At 49.2% G+C, this 18,130-nt stretch overlaps 2 protein-coding genes across 2 annotated transcripts; one reads left to right on the top strand and one right to left on the bottom strand.

Annotated features, from left to right (window-relative positions):
* Positions 1 to 5,201: 5,201 nt before the first annotated feature.
* On the top strand, positions 5,202 to 11,318 carry LOC142019892 (olfactory receptor 52K1-like). The gene is made up of 2 exons (XM_075007685.1): positions 5,202 to 6,108; positions 11,107 to 11,318. The coding sequence occupies exons 1-2, from the start codon at positions 5,202 to 5,204 to the stop codon at positions 11,316 to 11,318; spliced, it is 1,119 nt and encodes a 372-aa protein (XP_074863786.1).
* Positions 11,319 to 12,817: 1,499 nt separating this feature from the next.
* On the bottom strand, positions 12,818 to 13,759 carry LOC142003425 (olfactory receptor 51E1-like). The gene has a single exon (XM_074980387.1). The coding sequence runs from the start codon at positions 13,757 to 13,759 to the stop codon at positions 12,818 to 12,820; it is 942 nt and encodes a 313-aa protein (XP_074836488.1).
* Between the last annotated feature and the right edge of the window lie 4,371 nt (positions 13,760 to 18,130).

Genomic DNA, 18,130 nt, shown 5'->3' with positions numbered 1-18,130 from the left:
GCTGGAAGCTAAAAAAGCTCAATCTATTTAATTTATCCAAGAGAAACTTAAGAGGTGACTTGATCATTGTCTTTAAGCCCATACATGGGAAGAGATTTCTGCCAGTAAAAGGTTTTTTCAACCTAGCAGACAAAGGCAGAATAAGTCAATGGCTAGGAGCCGAGAGAGGGCAAACTGGTGCTAAAACCAAGGCACCCATTCCTAGAACAAGGTGGGCTAACACTTGGAACAACTTACCGAGGCGTGTTTTTGGACTGCTATCACCAGAAGCCTTTAAATCAAGATTTGATGCCTTTCCCAAGGACTGGCTCAAATCCAAGGGAAATTATGGGATAGATGCAGAAATCACAAGATGAAATTCTGTGGCCTGGGTTAATCAACAGGTCAGAGTAGGGAATAAAAATGGTCCGTTCTTGCGTTAAAATCAATGAATCCTGGATTACTAGTTCACAATTTTTCTCAGTTAATGAAATAACTACTAGCTGTGGTATGTAACCTCGCTGTTTTTCCCCTACAACCTTAGATAAATATGGCTCAAAAGTCTTGGCATTTCTGCTGATCTGGACATTTTATACCTAGAGATTTTGTCTCTGTGAAGTCTGAGTTGAATACGTATGTCCCACAGTCACATACTACACTGCAGCCCACTTGCTGTAATGTAAATAGCATGCAGGCGTTCATGTGAATCTCCCAGCTCCTGGGGATGACAATACATACACCTTTATGGTAGCATGTGAAGCGGTGACTTTGCATGTTGGGGTAACATGGGTGTAAATGGCAGTGTTGATGGACAGCCACTGCTTAGGCAAGTAGAGTATAGACATACCATAATGTTAAGGCACACACCCATCACAGGTCACAACGCACCCACACAGTCCTTCCATATCTACCTTGTAATGTCCCACTGCCTCCTTGACAATAGGATTGAAGCACAAGATTCTCGCCATGAAACTGACTAGTTTTGAGGCCTCTGACAAGTATCACACAACGTTACATGAGATCTCGTATACATGGTGAGACCATTGGTCTAGCTAGCCCAGTGTCCTGTCTTCTGACAGTGGCCGATGCCAGGTATCTCAGAGGCAATGAATGGGACAAGGCAACTATTGATTGATCCACCCCCTGTCTTCCAGTCCCAGGTTCTGGCAACAAAAGCTTAGATAAGACGCCCAGATCACGACCCAGACCATCTGAGCTAACAGCCAAAGAGGGACCTATACTCCAGGAACTCATTGAATTCTTTGTTGAACCCAGTAAGTCTTTTGATTTTCATAAGCAACAAGAAGTCCTGTGGCACCTTATAGACTAAGATATTTTGGAGCATAAGCTTTCGTGAGCAAAGACCCGCTGCATCGGATGCATGAGTGAGGGAGTTTCAGTTTTCTTGGAGTCCCTGGTAACAAGTTTCCCAGGTTGAACGTGCATTGTTTGATGTAATACTTCCTCATGTTGTTTTAAACTTGCTGCCTTTTAATTCCTTGGGTGATCCCTGGTTCTTATGTAATGTGAATGAGTAAATAATGCTACCTGTTTGCTTTCTCCACACCTGTCATGATTTTATTGACCTCTGTCATATCTCCCTTACTCATAATTTCTTTTTTCTGAACCTTTTCCAATTCAAATATCTATCTATCTATGTATCTATGTATCTATCTATCTATCTATCTTTTGAGATGTGATGACCTAAACTGCAGACAGTATTCACGGCATGGGTGTAACATGAGTTTTTATATTTTCGGGTGTATGATTCATTCCTTTCCTGATGACTCCTATCATTTTGTTAGATTTTATGACTGATGTTGTATGGTGCGTGGACATTTTCAGAGCACTGTCCACAGGGACTCCATGATCTCCAGCATCTCTCAAGTGGTAACAGCTAATTTAGACCCATATATTCTACTTTGAGATGTATAGTTGCCAATGTGCATTATTTTTCATTTATCAACACTGATTTTTATCTGGTGTTTGGTTGTCCAGTCACCTAGTTTTATGAAATCCCTTGTAATGTTTCAAAGTCTTCTTTGGACTTAAGACTTCCTCAATAGTAACTTTATATCATCTGCTCATGTTGCCACATCACTTTACTCTTTTAATTTACTCTTTTAGTTTCCTCTTTTTTTAGGCCATATATGAATATGTTGGACAGCACTGGTCCTGGTACAGATCCCCGGGAATCACTGTTCTTTATCCTTCTCTTTTCAGAAAAATTGATCATTTATTCATACTTTTGTTTCCTATATTTTAACCAGGTGCTCAAGTAGGAGAGGACCTCCTCTCTTATCCCATAACAGTTTACTTTTCTGAAGAGGCCTGGTGAGGGACTTGGTCAAAAACTTTTTGAGAGTTCAAGAACACAAAGCCACTGGATTCCCCTTGTCCTCATGTTTGTCGATGTCCTCAAAGAATTCTGCTAGATTGGTGACACCTGATGACCATTTGAAAAAGCCAGACTGATTCCCGACACGTCTCGTTTATCTATATACTCAGTAATCCTGTTCTTTATTATCATTTCAACTAATCTGCCTGGTTTGGATGTTAGGCTTACAGGCCTCTAATTGCCAGGATCACCCCGGTGCCATTTTTAAAAATTAGCATCATACTACCTACCCTCCAGTGATCTGGGGCAGAGTCTGATTTAAGCGATAGGTTACATACTGCAGCCAGTAGTTCTGCAATGTAGTGTCTGAGCTCCTTACGAACTCTTGAGCGAATCCTATCTGGCCCTGGTGACTTAGTACTGTGTAATTGATCAGTTTGTTCCAAAATTTCTTCTAGTGACACATGGGACAGTTCCTCAGGAAAGGGATCTTGGAATTATAGTGGATAGTTCTCTGAAAACATTCACGCAGTGTGCAGCGGCAGTCAGTAAAGCAAATAGGATGTTAGGAATAATTAAAAAAGGGGTAGAAAATAGTAGTAGTAGGCATCCTTCAGTCTGCATAGACTATGGATCACGCCCTTTATAGTTTCAATTGAGGACTTCATTTACAGCGTCTACGGTGACTATGAAGACCCACACGAGAGTGACAGTCCTTGCTGCATCTCTTGCAGATGTGGTGGGTGTCTGGCAAGTGCTTAGTGTGCTTTCTGTGCGCTCGCTTCTCCTCTGCTAGCTGTCTGATCCTCACCTCACCCTTCTGAAGGCCCTTGTGTAACCCCTGCCTCCATCTGCTGCGGTCGTCTGCTAGTTCTTCCCAGTTGTCCAGCTCGATGTCTACCTCTCTGAGGTCTCTCTTGCAGACATCTTTGTAGCTCAACTGGGGGCGTCCGGGAGGTCTTTTGCCAGAGGCTAGCTCACCATACAGGATGTCTTTTGGAATCCTTCCATCATTCATCCTGTGGACGTGCCCAAGCCAGCGGAGCCGACACTGCCTGAGGAGGGTGTGCCTGGTTGGGATTCCAGCTTGCTCGAGGACGGCGGTGTTGGTCACTCTGTCCTTCCATGATATTCCAAGAATGCGCCTGAGGCAGCATAAGTGGAAGACGTTCAGCCTCTTTTCCTGGCGGGCATACAGGGTCCAAGTCTCGCTGCCGTAAAGGAGGGTGCTGAGGATGCAGGCTCTGTAGACTTGCATTTTGGTGTGAGTGTACAGCTTGTTGTTATTCCACACTCTCTTGCTGAGTCTGGGCAGAGTTGTGGCCACTTTTCTGATCCTCCTGTTTAGCTCAGTGTCCAACGACAGGGTAAGGGATAGAAAATAAGACGAAGAATATCTTACTTCCCCTTTATAAAACTATGGTATGCCCACATCTTGAGTACTGCGTGCAAATGTGGTCTCCTCACCTTAGAAAAGATATATTGACATTAGAAAAGGTTCAGAAATGGGCAACTAAAATGATTAAGGGTTTGGAACGGGTCCCATAAAAGGAAAGGCTAGAGAGACTGGGACTTTTTAGTCTAGAAAAGAGGAGACTGAGGGGCGATATGATAGAGGTATATAAAATCATGAATGGTGTGGAGCAAGTGAATACAGAAAAGTTATTTACTTGTTCCCATAATATAAGAACTAGAGGACACGAAATGAAATTAATGGGTAGTAGGTTCAAAACTAATAAAAGAAAATTTTTCTTCACACAGCGCACAGTCAACCTGTGGAACTCCTTGCCAGAGGACATTGTGAAGGCCAGGACTCTAACAGAGTTTAAAAAAGATCTCAATAAATGTTTGGAGGTTAGGTCCATAGATGGCTATTAGTAAGGGGTAAGGTATGGTGCCCCTAGCCTTTTGTCGAAGGCGGGAGATGGATGGCAGGAGACAAATCGCTTGATTGTTGTCTTCGGTTCACCTCCTCTGGTGCACCTGGCACTGGCTACTGTTGGCAGACAGGATACTGGGCTATATGGACCTTTGGTCTGACCCATTATGGCCGTTCTTATGTTCTTATGCTCTCAGATTTGTCACCTACAAAGAACAGCTCCGTAATCCCAGATGTTAGTGGGGAGTTCCTCCCAGGACTAGAATGGGGACGCGACATTGTCTCATGGGCTCTTTGCATGTGTCTGTGCAGGGAGCAGCAGTTAGCTTCACAGATCTAGTTGACAGACATAGCCTGACACTTCTTGGGGCTCCATGCTCAGGATCACTCTGCAGATGCTGAGGCTCAGGCTCTGAAGCTGGTGGCCTGGAGCCCCAACCGGAGTCACAGCATCTACAGGGATAGTAGATCTGAGCCGATCTGAGCTCTGAGAAGTGCTGCCATGGCTGCCACTTGCTGGGTGGCTGGATCCTGGGTCATCACAGGGATCAAAATAGTCCCACTCATGTATGTCCCCCGATGTCCTACGTACATCCAGGCGGAGTATCAGAGCATGCTGCTGAATATACCAGGCGCATCTTGCTCCATGTGGCTCAACAGCCTGGTATTTCTGGGCTGAAAGCATGTGCCATGAGACCAGCTGTACCAGCTGCCTCTTAGCAGAGTGCACTGTAAGTAAGGTGCACCTCCCAGCTCCAAGGTCCACAAGGTAGGATACATGTGAGGTGACTTGCAATGACACCATAAAATGTCGAAGTGATTTTTCACAGAAAATCATAAGGGTTTCCATGAGTTGTGTTATGGGAACATGACTGATGAGCTCCTCAAAAGGTCAACTCACTTATTCCAGAGCTGGCACTGGCCCTAATATGTATTTCATCTATATGTCTGTTCATCCCTTGTGTTATGTTTTAGTGAAAGTCATTGAGGTGAGACCTGCCAAAGATGCTGCAAGAAGACAACAGCACAGGCTCTGACCTGTCCGTGTTCTTCTTGACGGGAATCCCGGGGCTGGAAGATCTGCACCTCTGGATTTCCATCCCCTTCTGCACAGTGTTCTTTGTGACCTTGCTGGGAAACTGCACCCTCCTGTATGTTATCAAGACAGAGCCCTCCTTGCACAAACCCATGTTCTATTTCCTTGCCATGCTGGCCGTCATCAACCTGGTTTTATCTACAGCCACTGTGCCGAAAATACTGAGCATCTTCTGGTTTAACGCTAGGGAGATCAGCTTTAATGCCTGCCTGGTGCAGATGTTCTTCATTCACTCATTCTCCATGATGGAATCTGCTCTGTTGCTGGCCATGGCTTTTGACAGGTATGTGGCCATCTGCAACCCCCTGAGATACGCCACCATCCTGACCCATTCAGTGATCGTGCAGATTGGGCTGGTGGCATTGGCCCGGGCTGTTCTGCTAATGACCCCTCTGCCCTTCCTCGTCAGGAGGCTGCCGTTCTGCCAGTCCCGTGTCATCTCCCATTGCAGCTGCGATCACATGGCCGTGGTGAAGCTGGCCTGTGCCGACACCAGGATCAATAGCATCTATGGGCTTATTGTTGCTTTCTTCATTGTGGGCCTAGATCTGTTGTTCATCACCCTATCCTACATCAAGATCCTAAGGACTGTCCTAAGCCTGGCATCTAAGGAAGAGCAGCTGAAGGCTTTCGGCACCTGTGTGTCTCATCTTTTTGCCATCTTAGTTGTCTACATACCAGGTGTTCTCTCCTCAGTACTTCACAGGTTCGGCCATGAAATTGCACCCCATGTGCACATCCTGATGGGTACTTTCTACCTCCTTTTTCCTCCCATGATGAACCCCATCGTGTACGGTGTGAAAACCCAACAGATTCGTGACCGAGTTTGTCGTATTTGCCGAGGTAAAAGCTTCTAGGCTGCATCTAGTGTGGAGTCTAGTGCCGGGAAATCCATCAGCAGGTTCCCCGCATGCATGAATGCACAAGGATCATTAATGCTGATGGATCTTTCTGCAGCTTCTAGAACATTCGCAGGGGTGCAGCAGATGGTTCTGAGGCTCTCCCAGAGCTGAGATGGTTACCAGGAAAGTTACACTTGGATGTGGTCATGCCTCATTTGTCCATCACTAGCAAGAGGGTTAGGCTGGCTCTGATAATTCCTTGCCTGTAGGGAGATAAAGTGTCTTACCTAACATCACCCAGCAGCCCAATGACAACTGGGATTTGATTCTAGGTCTTTGGCATCCCAACCCCATTCAATTCAGTTTTAATGACATGATTTTTTGGGTGGTAATATGTGCGACTTGACATTTCTCTTGTACCCAGTTCTCTACCTCTTATCTTTCAATCGAACTGACAAATCTTGAACAGAACTGCAGGACAATCCAGCACCTACTTTTTGGCAGAAATCAAGACCAGCTGAATGGCTGTGAAATCAGAGCCCTGAGGAAGATCTCGATATAGCTCAAAAACTTTCACTAATGGAAAACTGATCCAATAAAAGATATTGTCTTGTGCACTTTGCCTCTCTGGGTTAATGGCACTCCATCCGTTCACCCCAATGGGCTCACATCAGTAATGGGTGTGAATTAGCATCACCTTTTCACTGCTTTCACCCAGAAGAATCATAAAGTTCTGTGGGACTAGTCCTCAGAGGTGGTGGACTCCCACAATTGTCACTGGCTACAGTAGAAAAAATGAGGAGTCCTGTGGCACCTTCAGGGTGAACCGATTCATTTGGGCGAAAGGTTTAGGGGGCTGGATTTATACCCAAATAAATCAGTTCATCTTTAAGGTGCCCTAGGGCTCCGCGTTGATTTTGCTGAAACAGAATAACATAATGACAGGGCTGCCGATGGTGGGAAGGCCAAAGGGGACAATTGCCCTGGACTCATCCTTTCAAGGGGACCCAGAGCTGCCAGTTAAGCATTGGTGGCTGGAACGCTGGGCTCCTTTGAGGTGCAGGGAGCCCAGCGCCACGGTCCCTAAGGGTTACTGCCCTTGGCCGTGTCCTGTCCACTCTTGGCCACGCCCCTTCTGGAGAACAGAGCCGGGCCCCCCTCCCACTTTGCCCCAGGCTGTGCGGTGGCTGTCGGCCCCGCTGCCCAGCTCCCCCTCTGAGATTTGTCAGTGGTGAGAGTGGGAGTTCAGTGGCCCCCATCTGTCAGCATCAGACCTCAGATTAGGGCAGGCTACCTTAGAACGGGGTTCTCACAAAGATTTTTTGATGTCCTCAGAGTGTGGCCACCATCCCTTCCTGGGCCTGCCCGGACACTTTCCCTAAAATACTGAGTTAATGTTAGGAAAAACAATTACATACGTACAGGTACATGTGCACATAGACCTGCCCAGCCACACATAGACCTGTGCCAGCAATGCCTCTCTGCTGTGTATGCTGGGCAAACCAGCCAGTCTCTGAGCCAAAGGATGAAAGGACATAAATCCAACAGCAGGAACTGGAAGGCACATAACCCTGTCGGGGAGCACTTTACCCTCCCTGGACATTCAACAATGGACTTGAAGCACAGTCCTACTTCACTTAATTTACTTCTTCTACTGGTCCTATTAGTGACAGATGACCCCTGCCCCCCAGCCCTGTGTCTCCCCCCCATCTCCGGCTATATAAAGCTGGGATTCCAATTGTCTACTCCAAATCTGAAGAAGGGGGTCTTAAATAAAGGTGTTAATCTTTAAGGTGCTATAGAACTGCTTAAACACTGAGAAGTCCTGTGGCACCTTATGGACTAACAGACTGCGGATCCAGACTAACACAGCTGCCCCTCTGATACAGAACTGCTTGTTATTTGTGAAGCTACAGACTGACCCGGTGATCCCTCTGAGTCTACGTGTGTCATTGTAATTTATAGTAGTAGGGTCTTTTGGCAGACTCTGTACTAAAAATAATGCTGCCTTCCCCTTTTCCTGCCCATCCAGGGCTTAATGTTTCCTGGGGCTTGCTGTGAAACGTGATGTTTGTATGTTCGTTAATATCACACAAATTTGACTCCATTAACCAAGGATTAAACAGAGACTGGGAGTGGCCCACATCTTATAAAAGCAGCTTCTCTGCCCTGGGTGTTAATATCTCCCCATTAGACTCTGAGAAAGGCTCACATCCCCCTGTCTGATCTGACTTGTTTTTTCCTCTTTTGATATGTACTATTGATAATGGGCCATTTCCACACTGCTGAATAGACCTTGTCAGCTCTGGCCCTCCCTCTTACTGGGACCCCACTCTTTAAATACCCCGCTGGAACCACCCCCCCCCACTCATGCATCTGATGAAGCGGGTCTCAGCCCATGAAAGCTTATGCTCCAAAATATCTGTTAGTCTATGTTGATTAATGTGAACAAAACTCCATGACACATACACATACACCACAACATAAATGTTTACATAACTACACTTTGTAACACAAAGAGTTAAGAACTTGAACTAAAGCTTTCACAGTTGGGCAGTTTCTTCAAGGTCTTATAATCTGGGCTTTTGTCCAAGGAGCTGTATCTCACAGCCAGATACAAAACTACTCCAATATTCCTTTGTCTCTTTTAGTTTACAAGCAGTTCTCTGCTTACAGAGCTGCAACCGTGGTTCCTCTGATTGTCCCCAGTTCTTTTCCAACATTTCCTCATCCCATTTAGGGTCGCCCCATCCTTCCTGGGTGAATTCCTTCTCTATGTTGGGGAAATCCATGTTGTTTATCATGACTGGTTTCATTTTGTCACTGTGGTACAGCCTGTGTCACAACCCTGCTCGCTGCGCCAATTCTGTTAGCCGGTGGCCAGGTAATGTGCGGTGAGGTACTCCCCTGGGTCCTAAACAACCCAGTTTTTTACTGTTAGAGCAGGCAGCTCCTAGCACTCTCACCCACAGCCAGGCTGTGGTAACCAAACGGTTAAAGTTCTTTTGTTGTGCCGGCTGTGTTGCAGTGACAAAAGGGTTAACAAAATAGTTAGGCTTGGATCTTAACTAGTTACAAGTTTATTTAAGCTACAGTTATAAGCCTGCGGTTACAAAAGGCTATTGTTTACTTCTTATATGCTAGCAAAGTACAGGTGTTTACAAGTTACATTACAATCCAATACAAAGATATCTGTTACCATCTAACACAATGATATCTTGATACTAGTTACAGAGCTCTAATTCTTTAGCTGTGCACAAAAAAAGTCAGAGACCTAGCATGGGTGTATCTTACCCTCTCTGCGTCTCTCGATACCAGCGTAGCCAAGCCGGATCGGTCACTCAATTCCGCGGAAAGACGAATACGAGGTTGGGCGTCCCCAGTAGCGGACCTCGGGAGGCAATCACCTGACCCGACCAGCAGGTAGTTGGTGGAGATGCACTCAAAGTTAGAGTTCTGCTGGACCCATCTTTTATACCCCTTTTGGGTTACGTATTCTCTTTCTTATCTATGGTGCCAGATCATACTGGTCTGTCTTTGTGATGCCAGTTTGTTACAAGGATATTTCTACTTAGTTTGCACTTGTAAGACAAGAGATAAGCAATTTAGGAGTACAGGACATTCTTTTGTGCGGGTGGGGCACGTCCCCTTCTGGGTGATTGTGTGTGTGCATCATATTGATCAATGCCAGCTGGGGTGATTTCTGAGGGTCCCCCCGCCCCCTCTCATGTTGACAGTCTGGCCTGTTAGCCTTCTAGCTGTACTTTCTGCTTCTCAGGGTCACGATAAGCCAGCATATCTGGGCCTCAATGAGGGCATCAAAGACTGTGCTGTCAGCAGCCATTTCCGTGCCCTGTGTGCTCCTCGGTGGTGGGGGCAACGAGCAAGCTGGCTTGTAAGGGGGAGACTTTGTCTGGCTACAGTCTATAAGGTGCCACAAGACTTCTTGTTGTTCACACTCAGTAGTTACCTGGGAGGCTATAAAAGGTGATCAGTGATATTGACAAACCTGCGTGTCTCCTTGCACAGATAGCTAGTAAGGCTGATGTGAAAAGTGACATTTGCATGTTTGTTAAAGTCACGTTTCTGGGCCAGCCCCAGGACCTATTAAACTCTGGATGGGACAGCTGACTGGGGAGACAGTAGAGGCCAGAGGCAATGGGTGGGATGCATGTGGGACCTGGAAGGTAGCAGGGGCCCAGGGTAGTGGGGTGATAGAGCTGAGGCCAGGAAGGCAGAGAGGCCCAGAGAGGAAATGGAGTAAGGAGCTGGAGACAGGGGTGTGTTAGGCAGCAGGGGCTGGGCGGTGGGTTGTGAGTCCCAGTGCCTGTGGCCAGAGCCCAGAGCAGGGGTGGCTGGACCAGGACCACATGTCTGCAGCTGTAGGACAGCTTCCCGAACCGTGCCTGCTGCTGCATGGCTGGGGGTCAGCCCCCATGGCCAGCTCCTGCCTTTGCGTCACCAGGCCTGGCAATGGAGTGTGGGTCAGCACCTGGTGCTGCACAGCTTCGGTGCGGAATCAAGGCCAAGGCCAGGGGCCGCACAGGCAGAGCTGTGGTTGGCATCTGGTGACGTACAGCTGCCGAATGCTGGGGGGGAGTCAACTTGAGAGGCTGATAACATGTGGCTAGAGCCTAGAGGAGCACCTGGAACTGGGAGCCGGGGGTAACTCAAGCCACAGCACCTGCTGCTCCATAGCCAGAGTGAATGGTTGGTGTCCAGAGCCTTGTGGTTGGTGGAAGCTGCCGTGGGGCTGGCACTGGGCTGGCACCTGGGGACAGCACATGACCCTGCAGAACTGGAGCCTGGGATTGGAGCCAGGGACCAGTGCCTGGGATCAGGAGCCAGAGATTTAAGCCATGCAGCTTGCATGGCCGGAGCTGGGTGTGTGTCAGTACCCACTGCCCACAAAGCCAGGTGCCTGAAGTCCTGCCATGGGGGGCTGCCACCCACCCCCTCCCCCTCAGCACAGGTCAGGCACCCCGCCTCCTCCTGCAGCAGGGCAGGTCTCCAGAGGCAGGCTGCGTCCGGAGGCAACAAGGAGAGCACGGGAGGGGACAATGCTTTGCTCCTCCTGCACTTCCCAGGAGTCTTTTGGAGCTGCATGAAAAGCGCCTGGTGACCGCAGGTGTCACGGTGATCACGTTTGAGAAACGTTGCCCTAGAAAACCTTTGCCGGTGTAGCTGTGCCAGCAGAACCATCCTGAGGCAATGCAGTGCATGCCAGCAGGAGGAGACCTCTCGCTGGGACAGGCAAACGGCCTTCCTGAGTGATAGAAGCCAGGGCTTTTCAACCAGTGTGCCGTGGCACACCGCTGTGCCACGAGAGCTGCTCAAGTGTGCCATGAAATTTCCTCAGTTTCCCTTGATGTGATTCTTGCACCAAGCGGACAGGGGAGAATTGATGACCCTGCACCAGCTGGAGTTCAAGTGACAAGGCTGCCTGAGCCCCAATTGGCAAGGGGTTCGTCAATTTCTCTCCCTACCCCCCCCACTGGGGTGGCTGTTTGAAGAGCTGCTGGGAGGGGAAATGCTGACCCCACAGGACCCTGTTCACACCAGGTGGCAGCTGAAATGCAGCTTCCCAGCCCATATAAGATGGCAGGGAGCTCGCCTTCTGCCCTTCTGGAGCTGAGGGGAAGGCAGGAAGTGGTTGGAGCTGGGACGCGGTTTAAATGCCATATCCTGGCTCCAATGGGCTGGTGGGAGGGCAGCCTGATTTCAGTGGTTACTCATTTACTCAGCATCCCTAGCAGTGCGTTGAGCAGATTTTGGAAAGGTGCCTCTGCTCGCTGTCTAAGATGGTGCGTTCTGCGGTGGCTTTGAAACGTTAATGTATTTGATCCTGGTTTACCTTGTTGTGTGCACTGCTCTTTGGGGGCTGCGCTGAATGGGGGAACTGGCAGTGGAGTGTGGCTGGACCCAGCCAGACAGTTTGGGAAGAAGTTGCCTTCCCTGGCCTCTTATATCCACCACCCATGGGATAAGGTCACCATAACTACGCTCAGTCCCTTCTGCAGGCAGAGGTGGGAGCAGGTAGGGGGAGAGCAGCAGGCTGCTGGAAGGAGCTGGGGAGTCGACAGCCATGACAGAGCCATTCCTCCAGACGTGGGATGGTGCTTTATTTGTTCTTTTTGGGCAGCGTTAAGCTATTATTTATTCTCAGCCAGGAAGAGACGAGAGCTGTTCCACCAACGCAGCTCTGCCCTGCCAAACTCAAGTGTAGCCGTTACTCCTCCGGAAACGAGACCCTACGCTGCGGCCAGTGGGAGGCGAAAGTTCTGCTGATTTCAAAGCCCTGTGCCAGAGACCGGTGGCTCCCTTAGACCTTCCTGAAGTTCCTCCAGTTTCTGCTGAGCAACAAGGCTCTTGGGAATCTGCAATGTCTGCGTGGCTTCTGCAGGATCCTCTGGGGAGGGCAGGGAGAGAGGACTGGCTTAGTCACGCTGATCCTTGGTCCCCTGTTGTTGCCCCTCCAGCAGTGGTTATTGGATGGAAGGGAAACTCCAGGGGCTGGCTACTTGCAGCTGTGACCTCCATCTGGTTTGCTTGGGGCACAAGGCATGTGGGGAATTGTCTGGGTTGTCAAGTCACGTCCTGGATTAGCTAAGGGAGCAATGCGCTATCACTTCTGTTTAGAACGACTCTGCAGCTGGGAGTTGGGAGGGTGAAGAAGAGGCCCATCAGTGTGTAGTTCTTTGGAACAGCCTCACGATCCTTTGGCGGATCTGCTTGGTTTTCACCCCATACACAATCGGGTTGAGCATGGGAGGCACCATCAAGTGCACATTGGCCATAACAACGTGGATGCTGGAGCCGTGTAGGTTCCCAAACCTGTGCACCATGGACAGGCCGATGAAGGGCACGTAGAACAGGAAGACGGCACAGACATGGGAGAAGCAGGTGCCCAGCGCCTTGAGTCGGGCTTCTTGGCTTAGACTCAATGCAGCCCTGAGAATGAAGATGTAAGAGAGGGAGATCAGTAGGGAGTCCAACCCAATGACAGAGAGGATAACGATCAAACCGTAGATGACATTGACCTTTATATCGGCACAGGCCAGCTTCATCACGTCCTGGTGCAAGCAGTAGGAATGGGAGAGGATTCGGGACCTGCAGAAGGGCAACCTTTTAATAAAAATGGGCAAGGGGGCCATCACGGCAGCACCTCTCATGACTGCAGCCAGCCCAATTTTGGCTATGCTGGGGCTGGGGAGGATGGCTGCATGCCGCAGGGGACAGCAGATGGCCACGTAGCGATCAAAAGCCATGGCCAACAAGATGGTGGACTCCATGCCGGACAGAGAGTGGATGCAGAACATCTGGACCAGGCAGGCATCAAACTCGATGGCGGTGGAGTTGAACCAGAAGAGGTCCATCATTCTGGGCAGGGTGGAGGAGGAGATTAGGATGTCGATGGCGGCAAGCATGCAGAGGAAAAGGTACATGGGCTCATGGAGGCTTTGCTCAGCTCTGACGATATAAATAATAGCGCCATTCCCCAGCACGGTGAAGAGATACAAGAAGCACAGAAGGAAAGCCAGCCAGAAATGAGCTGCTTCCAGCCCTGGGATGCCAATCAAGATGAAGGTGGAAGCACCTAAGCTGTTGTTGGTTGGAGCTGACATGGGTGTGCCGTGCTTCTGTTGTCCGGACACGTCTTTACAGAAGCCTGGAATAAACGCAAGGATCATTATCAACATCATGAGTCCACTTCTGATGTCACTACTGCTGGCCTCACACTTATAGTGGATGTACACTGGTTTGAGTGTGATCAGAAGCAGCTCTTCCAGGTCTCCAAGGGCTGTACAGTTTGCAAATATCCCCCAGTGTAGTGCACCTGTCCTGGCAGCTACCGGCTTTCACATGGGAACATCCAGTAATAAGTTTACAGCTTGCAAGGACTCATGGTGGGATAGATTACACATTCTTCTTTGGCTTGTCACTGCCAAGAAAATTGTCATTATCGGGAAATCTGAGATCCGGAAAGGCCAAGGCAAAGGTTTTCTATTGTCCATAAATCGGGGGACATCAGACATTGGGTACCCGACTCATAGCAGTTAGGGCCAGAGAGGTCCATAGCTGTTATCTATGTATAGCCCACACTCCTAGGTGGGGTTCATTATTCCAGGTAGTGGCACCTAGATCACTTACACAGAGAAAAAACAAGTCTCCTCTATAGCCCTAGTTGAGGGGGAGGTGGCCTTCAGCTCCAACTGTAGAGGCAGCTGCACTGAGGTCCCAGCCCACCTGTGGGTGGTTACAAGGGGGGAATCATCACATGTAATCACTCCCACGAGTGTGGGTTACACACTTCCCCTAGCTGAGGAAGCATGCCCCAGGCTTCAAAGAGCCAGCTGAAATCCTAGACAAGCTCCTACTTGCAGGGCTTGAACTTGGGCTTTCCCATACTTAGTGCAGGAGCCTCTACAACTAAGGCTATAGAGGAGATGCCTTCTCTCCCCTGCTGAAGTGGTCTAATTGCCACTACACAGGACAGCGAACCACAGCGGGGTGTGTGAGTTACGTGTGCAGAATGTAAAACACAGGCTGGAGAATTTCCCTCCGTGAATTCTAGTGCTGAGCCCTGCAACCTGTGGCTGAACTGGAAACTATCATTTGAACTAGGTGCTCAGTATCACCCAGCCAAATTCCCACCCCCTGCACCGTAAGATCGGTATGAAATAACGAGGTTTTAAAATGCTCTACAGTGTGGTTTGTTTTCTTGTGCCTTTCGTGTCTTCTCCTTTGCAGGCCCCTGCTTCAGGTTTTAAACTTTTCTGCTGCTCACTTAAAAATAAGGTGACCATATTTCCCTCGGCTAAGTACAGCACACCCTGGGGGTGAGGGGTGACACCTTCCTGCACCTAAAATTGGGGACTGTCCTAGCCTAAACAGTATGGACGGTCATCCCTACTCAGGCAGGGATTGGTGTGTGCAATTTAGCTCTGTCCCCCATTATTATAGAGTCGGAGCACCTCATAATCTGTAACATTTATTGGTAGAAGACTTCACTAGGGCAAGGCTGTCAATGCCATTGGGCAGATCCCAAGGCCAGAAGGCACCACTGTGATCATTTAGAGTGACTGTCTGTATAGCACAGGCCAGAGACCTGCCCCACCATAACTCCTGGAGCAGAGCTGTTAGAACAATTACCCTCATTGCTAAGAAGGTACACCTGAGCGCCGGTCTGAACAGCCATTGGACCCTGTTATAACTTTCTCTGCTAGACTGAAGAGGCCATTGTTACACCTTTCTTCCCCATGCAGCTACTTCCAGACTCTGATCACCAGCCCCTCGCCTTCTTTGTTAAGCTGCTCTAGGGCATGTTTTTCAATCCTTTAGTCATTCCCATGACTCTTCCCCGCCCCTTCCAATGCACCAGTGTCCCTCTTGAACTGCAGACACCAAAAATGTACACAACCTTCCAGCTGTGCTCACACCAGGGCCAAACACAGAGGGAAAATAACCCCTCTGCTCCCACTCTAGAGCCTCTGGTTGCAAACCCCTGATCACACTCACTTTTTTAACCATAGCCTTGCACTGGGACCCCATGATCCACTATGACCCCTAGTCTTTTCCAGAGTCATTGTTTCCCAGGATCAGGCCACCAGCTGGTAAGGGAGGCTGGCATCCCTTGTTCCTAGGCATCACCTTTACACTGACCCATATTCAAACACATACAGCTGAGGTACAGAGGGACTAAGGGAGTCACCCATGGTCACAGGAGAAGTCTGTGGAAGAGCCTGGAACTGAAGCCAGTTCTGCCAAGTCCCAGGACAGCACTTTAACCTCTGAACCACCTTTTCTGTCTGGGGCTAGGGGCTGGGATGGGGCAGCTGCAGCTCAGCTTGCTGAGATTAGCAGAGCACAGGGAATTACACTCCTGTGACATCACTAACCAGGAGCCCAAGAACAATGCCTTTGCTAGACAATAACACTGAGTCATGCTTTCTCCTGAGTCTACTGAGGAACAAATCCACCAGCCTGGCCCCAATGCTGGGTCCTAGTGGGCAGAAAACTCCACATGGGCACTCAGAGTCATGCAAAATTAGCAAATGTGACTCATTGGGACAGGCCTGCAAGGGACCTGCTGGGGCAGTGAGCCCAGGATATCATCTGGTGCATGAACTTATCCAGCTCCATCTTCAATTAACCGGGTTGTTTGCCCCTCCCCTCCGCTCCCCTTGTGCAGCTGTTCCAGAGCCTCCCTTCTCGGATGGGCAGAAACCTCCTTTTCCTTCCCTGCCTCAGTTCACTTCTGTCCTGTTTCTCCCCATTTGCTCTTGGGCCGTCATTGTCCTTTAGTGTCTGGAGTCATCTCCCTGCCTGGTGCCCCCTCCTGAGCCCCCGGATGTATTTATAGAAAACTCAGGGCCAGACTGTGACTTGTGAGCCACTTGCTCAGTCATGCCTTCGTTCTCTGTCTGCCAAACAGAGCGGGTGGTGCGGGGGAGTAGCCTGAGGCTTCTACTCTGCTCTGGGGGAGTGGGAGTAGAGGCTTCTGCCCTGTATGTAGGGAGATCTGGGAGCCGCCCAACATGGTAGGTTGCACATGTCTTATGGCTTTCAAACTTCCGAAGATTGTAATAAGTGGCTCTGAGTTTGGCCGTTACTGTGACTGAGCAACCTGAGCCCGGCTCAGCCTGCTTTGCATTAGGCTAAACCGGCCAAGCTCTTTCACTCTCCGTGACAGCTAGGTCCCCCATACTCCTGACCATCCGAGGAGCCCATCTCTGCACCTCTTCCAGCCTGAATTCTCCTTTCTGGAACAACAGTGACCAGTTTTTTACACAGTTTGCCAGAGGAGGTCTCCCCACTGCCTGGCATAAGGGCATTGACTCTATCTCCACCCCCCACATTCTAGGACCTCATTTGCCTTGTTCACAGCTGCTTCACATTGGTGGCTTACCCTCACCCTCAAATGACCAATACGCTCAGGTCTTTCTCCTCCCCTGTTGTTTTCAACCTACCCTTGGATGTATAAGGAACGGGTGAGTGAGTAGAAGTTGGGAAGTGATCACACGTCTGTCTATGGCATTGGTGCAACAAAGGCTGGCATAGTGTGCCTAGGTGCAGAGCCTATAGATTAAGAACTTGGAGAGAGCGCAGAGCAGAACCACAGGAATGATTGAAGGGCTGGAGAAATTGCCTGACAGTGAGACAGTCAAAGGCTGTGTTGACACTACCTCAGAAGATCGACCTGCTCAGGGGAGATCTTCTGGGGTTCAATTTCACACATCTAATATGGATGCGTTAAATTGACCTCTGAGGGGTCACGGTCGACCCCTGGATTCCTCATGAGATGCGAGGAGTAAGGGAGGTTGATGGGAGAAACTCTCCCGTCGACCTTGTTCAATAGGGATGGGCCAACCAAGCTGAAGTCCCGTGGCGCCTTATAGACTAACAGATATTTTGGAGCAGAAGCTTTCGTGGGCAAAGCTTCAAGTGGGTCTTTGCCCACGAAAGCTTCTGCTCCAAAATATCTGTTAGTCTACAAGGTGCCACGGGACTTCTTGTTTTTGAGGACACAGACTAACTCGGCGACCTCGCTGATACAGGTAAACTGAGCGCAGATAGGTCATTTCTAGCTAAAACTGCACATCTGTGGTCAACTTACTTTACCTAATGTGGACAAAAAAGCAGTCCTGTAGCACCTTAAAGACTAACAATTTTATTTATTAGGTGATGAGCTTTCGGGTTTGTTTGCTCGTTCTCTCTCTTTTTTTTTTTGGTGACCATGAGATACTTGAAGAGGTGAACTTGCCAACTTGGTCATCATCCTCACAGGGGCAAAAAGCCAGCTCCTCTCTTAAATCTAGCGGGGAAAGTTATAACAAGAGCCCCACAAGGGCTGTAAAGGGAAGCCAGATGAACAGCTAGGGCACCTAGGGGCAAGTTAGTTAAACATTGGTCAGAGATGATGTAGCTGGTGTTTGGTCCTGCTGGAAGTGCAGGGGCCTGGACTCAGTGACCTCCCAAGGTCCCTTCCAGTTCTA

This window comes from Carettochelys insculpta, chromosome 1 (assembly GCF_033958435.1).
Source record: "Carettochelys insculpta isolate YL-2023 chromosome 1, ASM3395843v1, whole genome shotgun sequence".
In the NCBI taxonomy this organism is placed as follows: Eukaryota; Metazoa; Chordata; order Testudines; family Carettochelyidae; genus Carettochelys; species Carettochelys insculpta.
The sequence above is the reverse complement of the archived record's forward strand: the minus strand, read 5'-3'. Positions and strand labels throughout refer to the sequence as shown.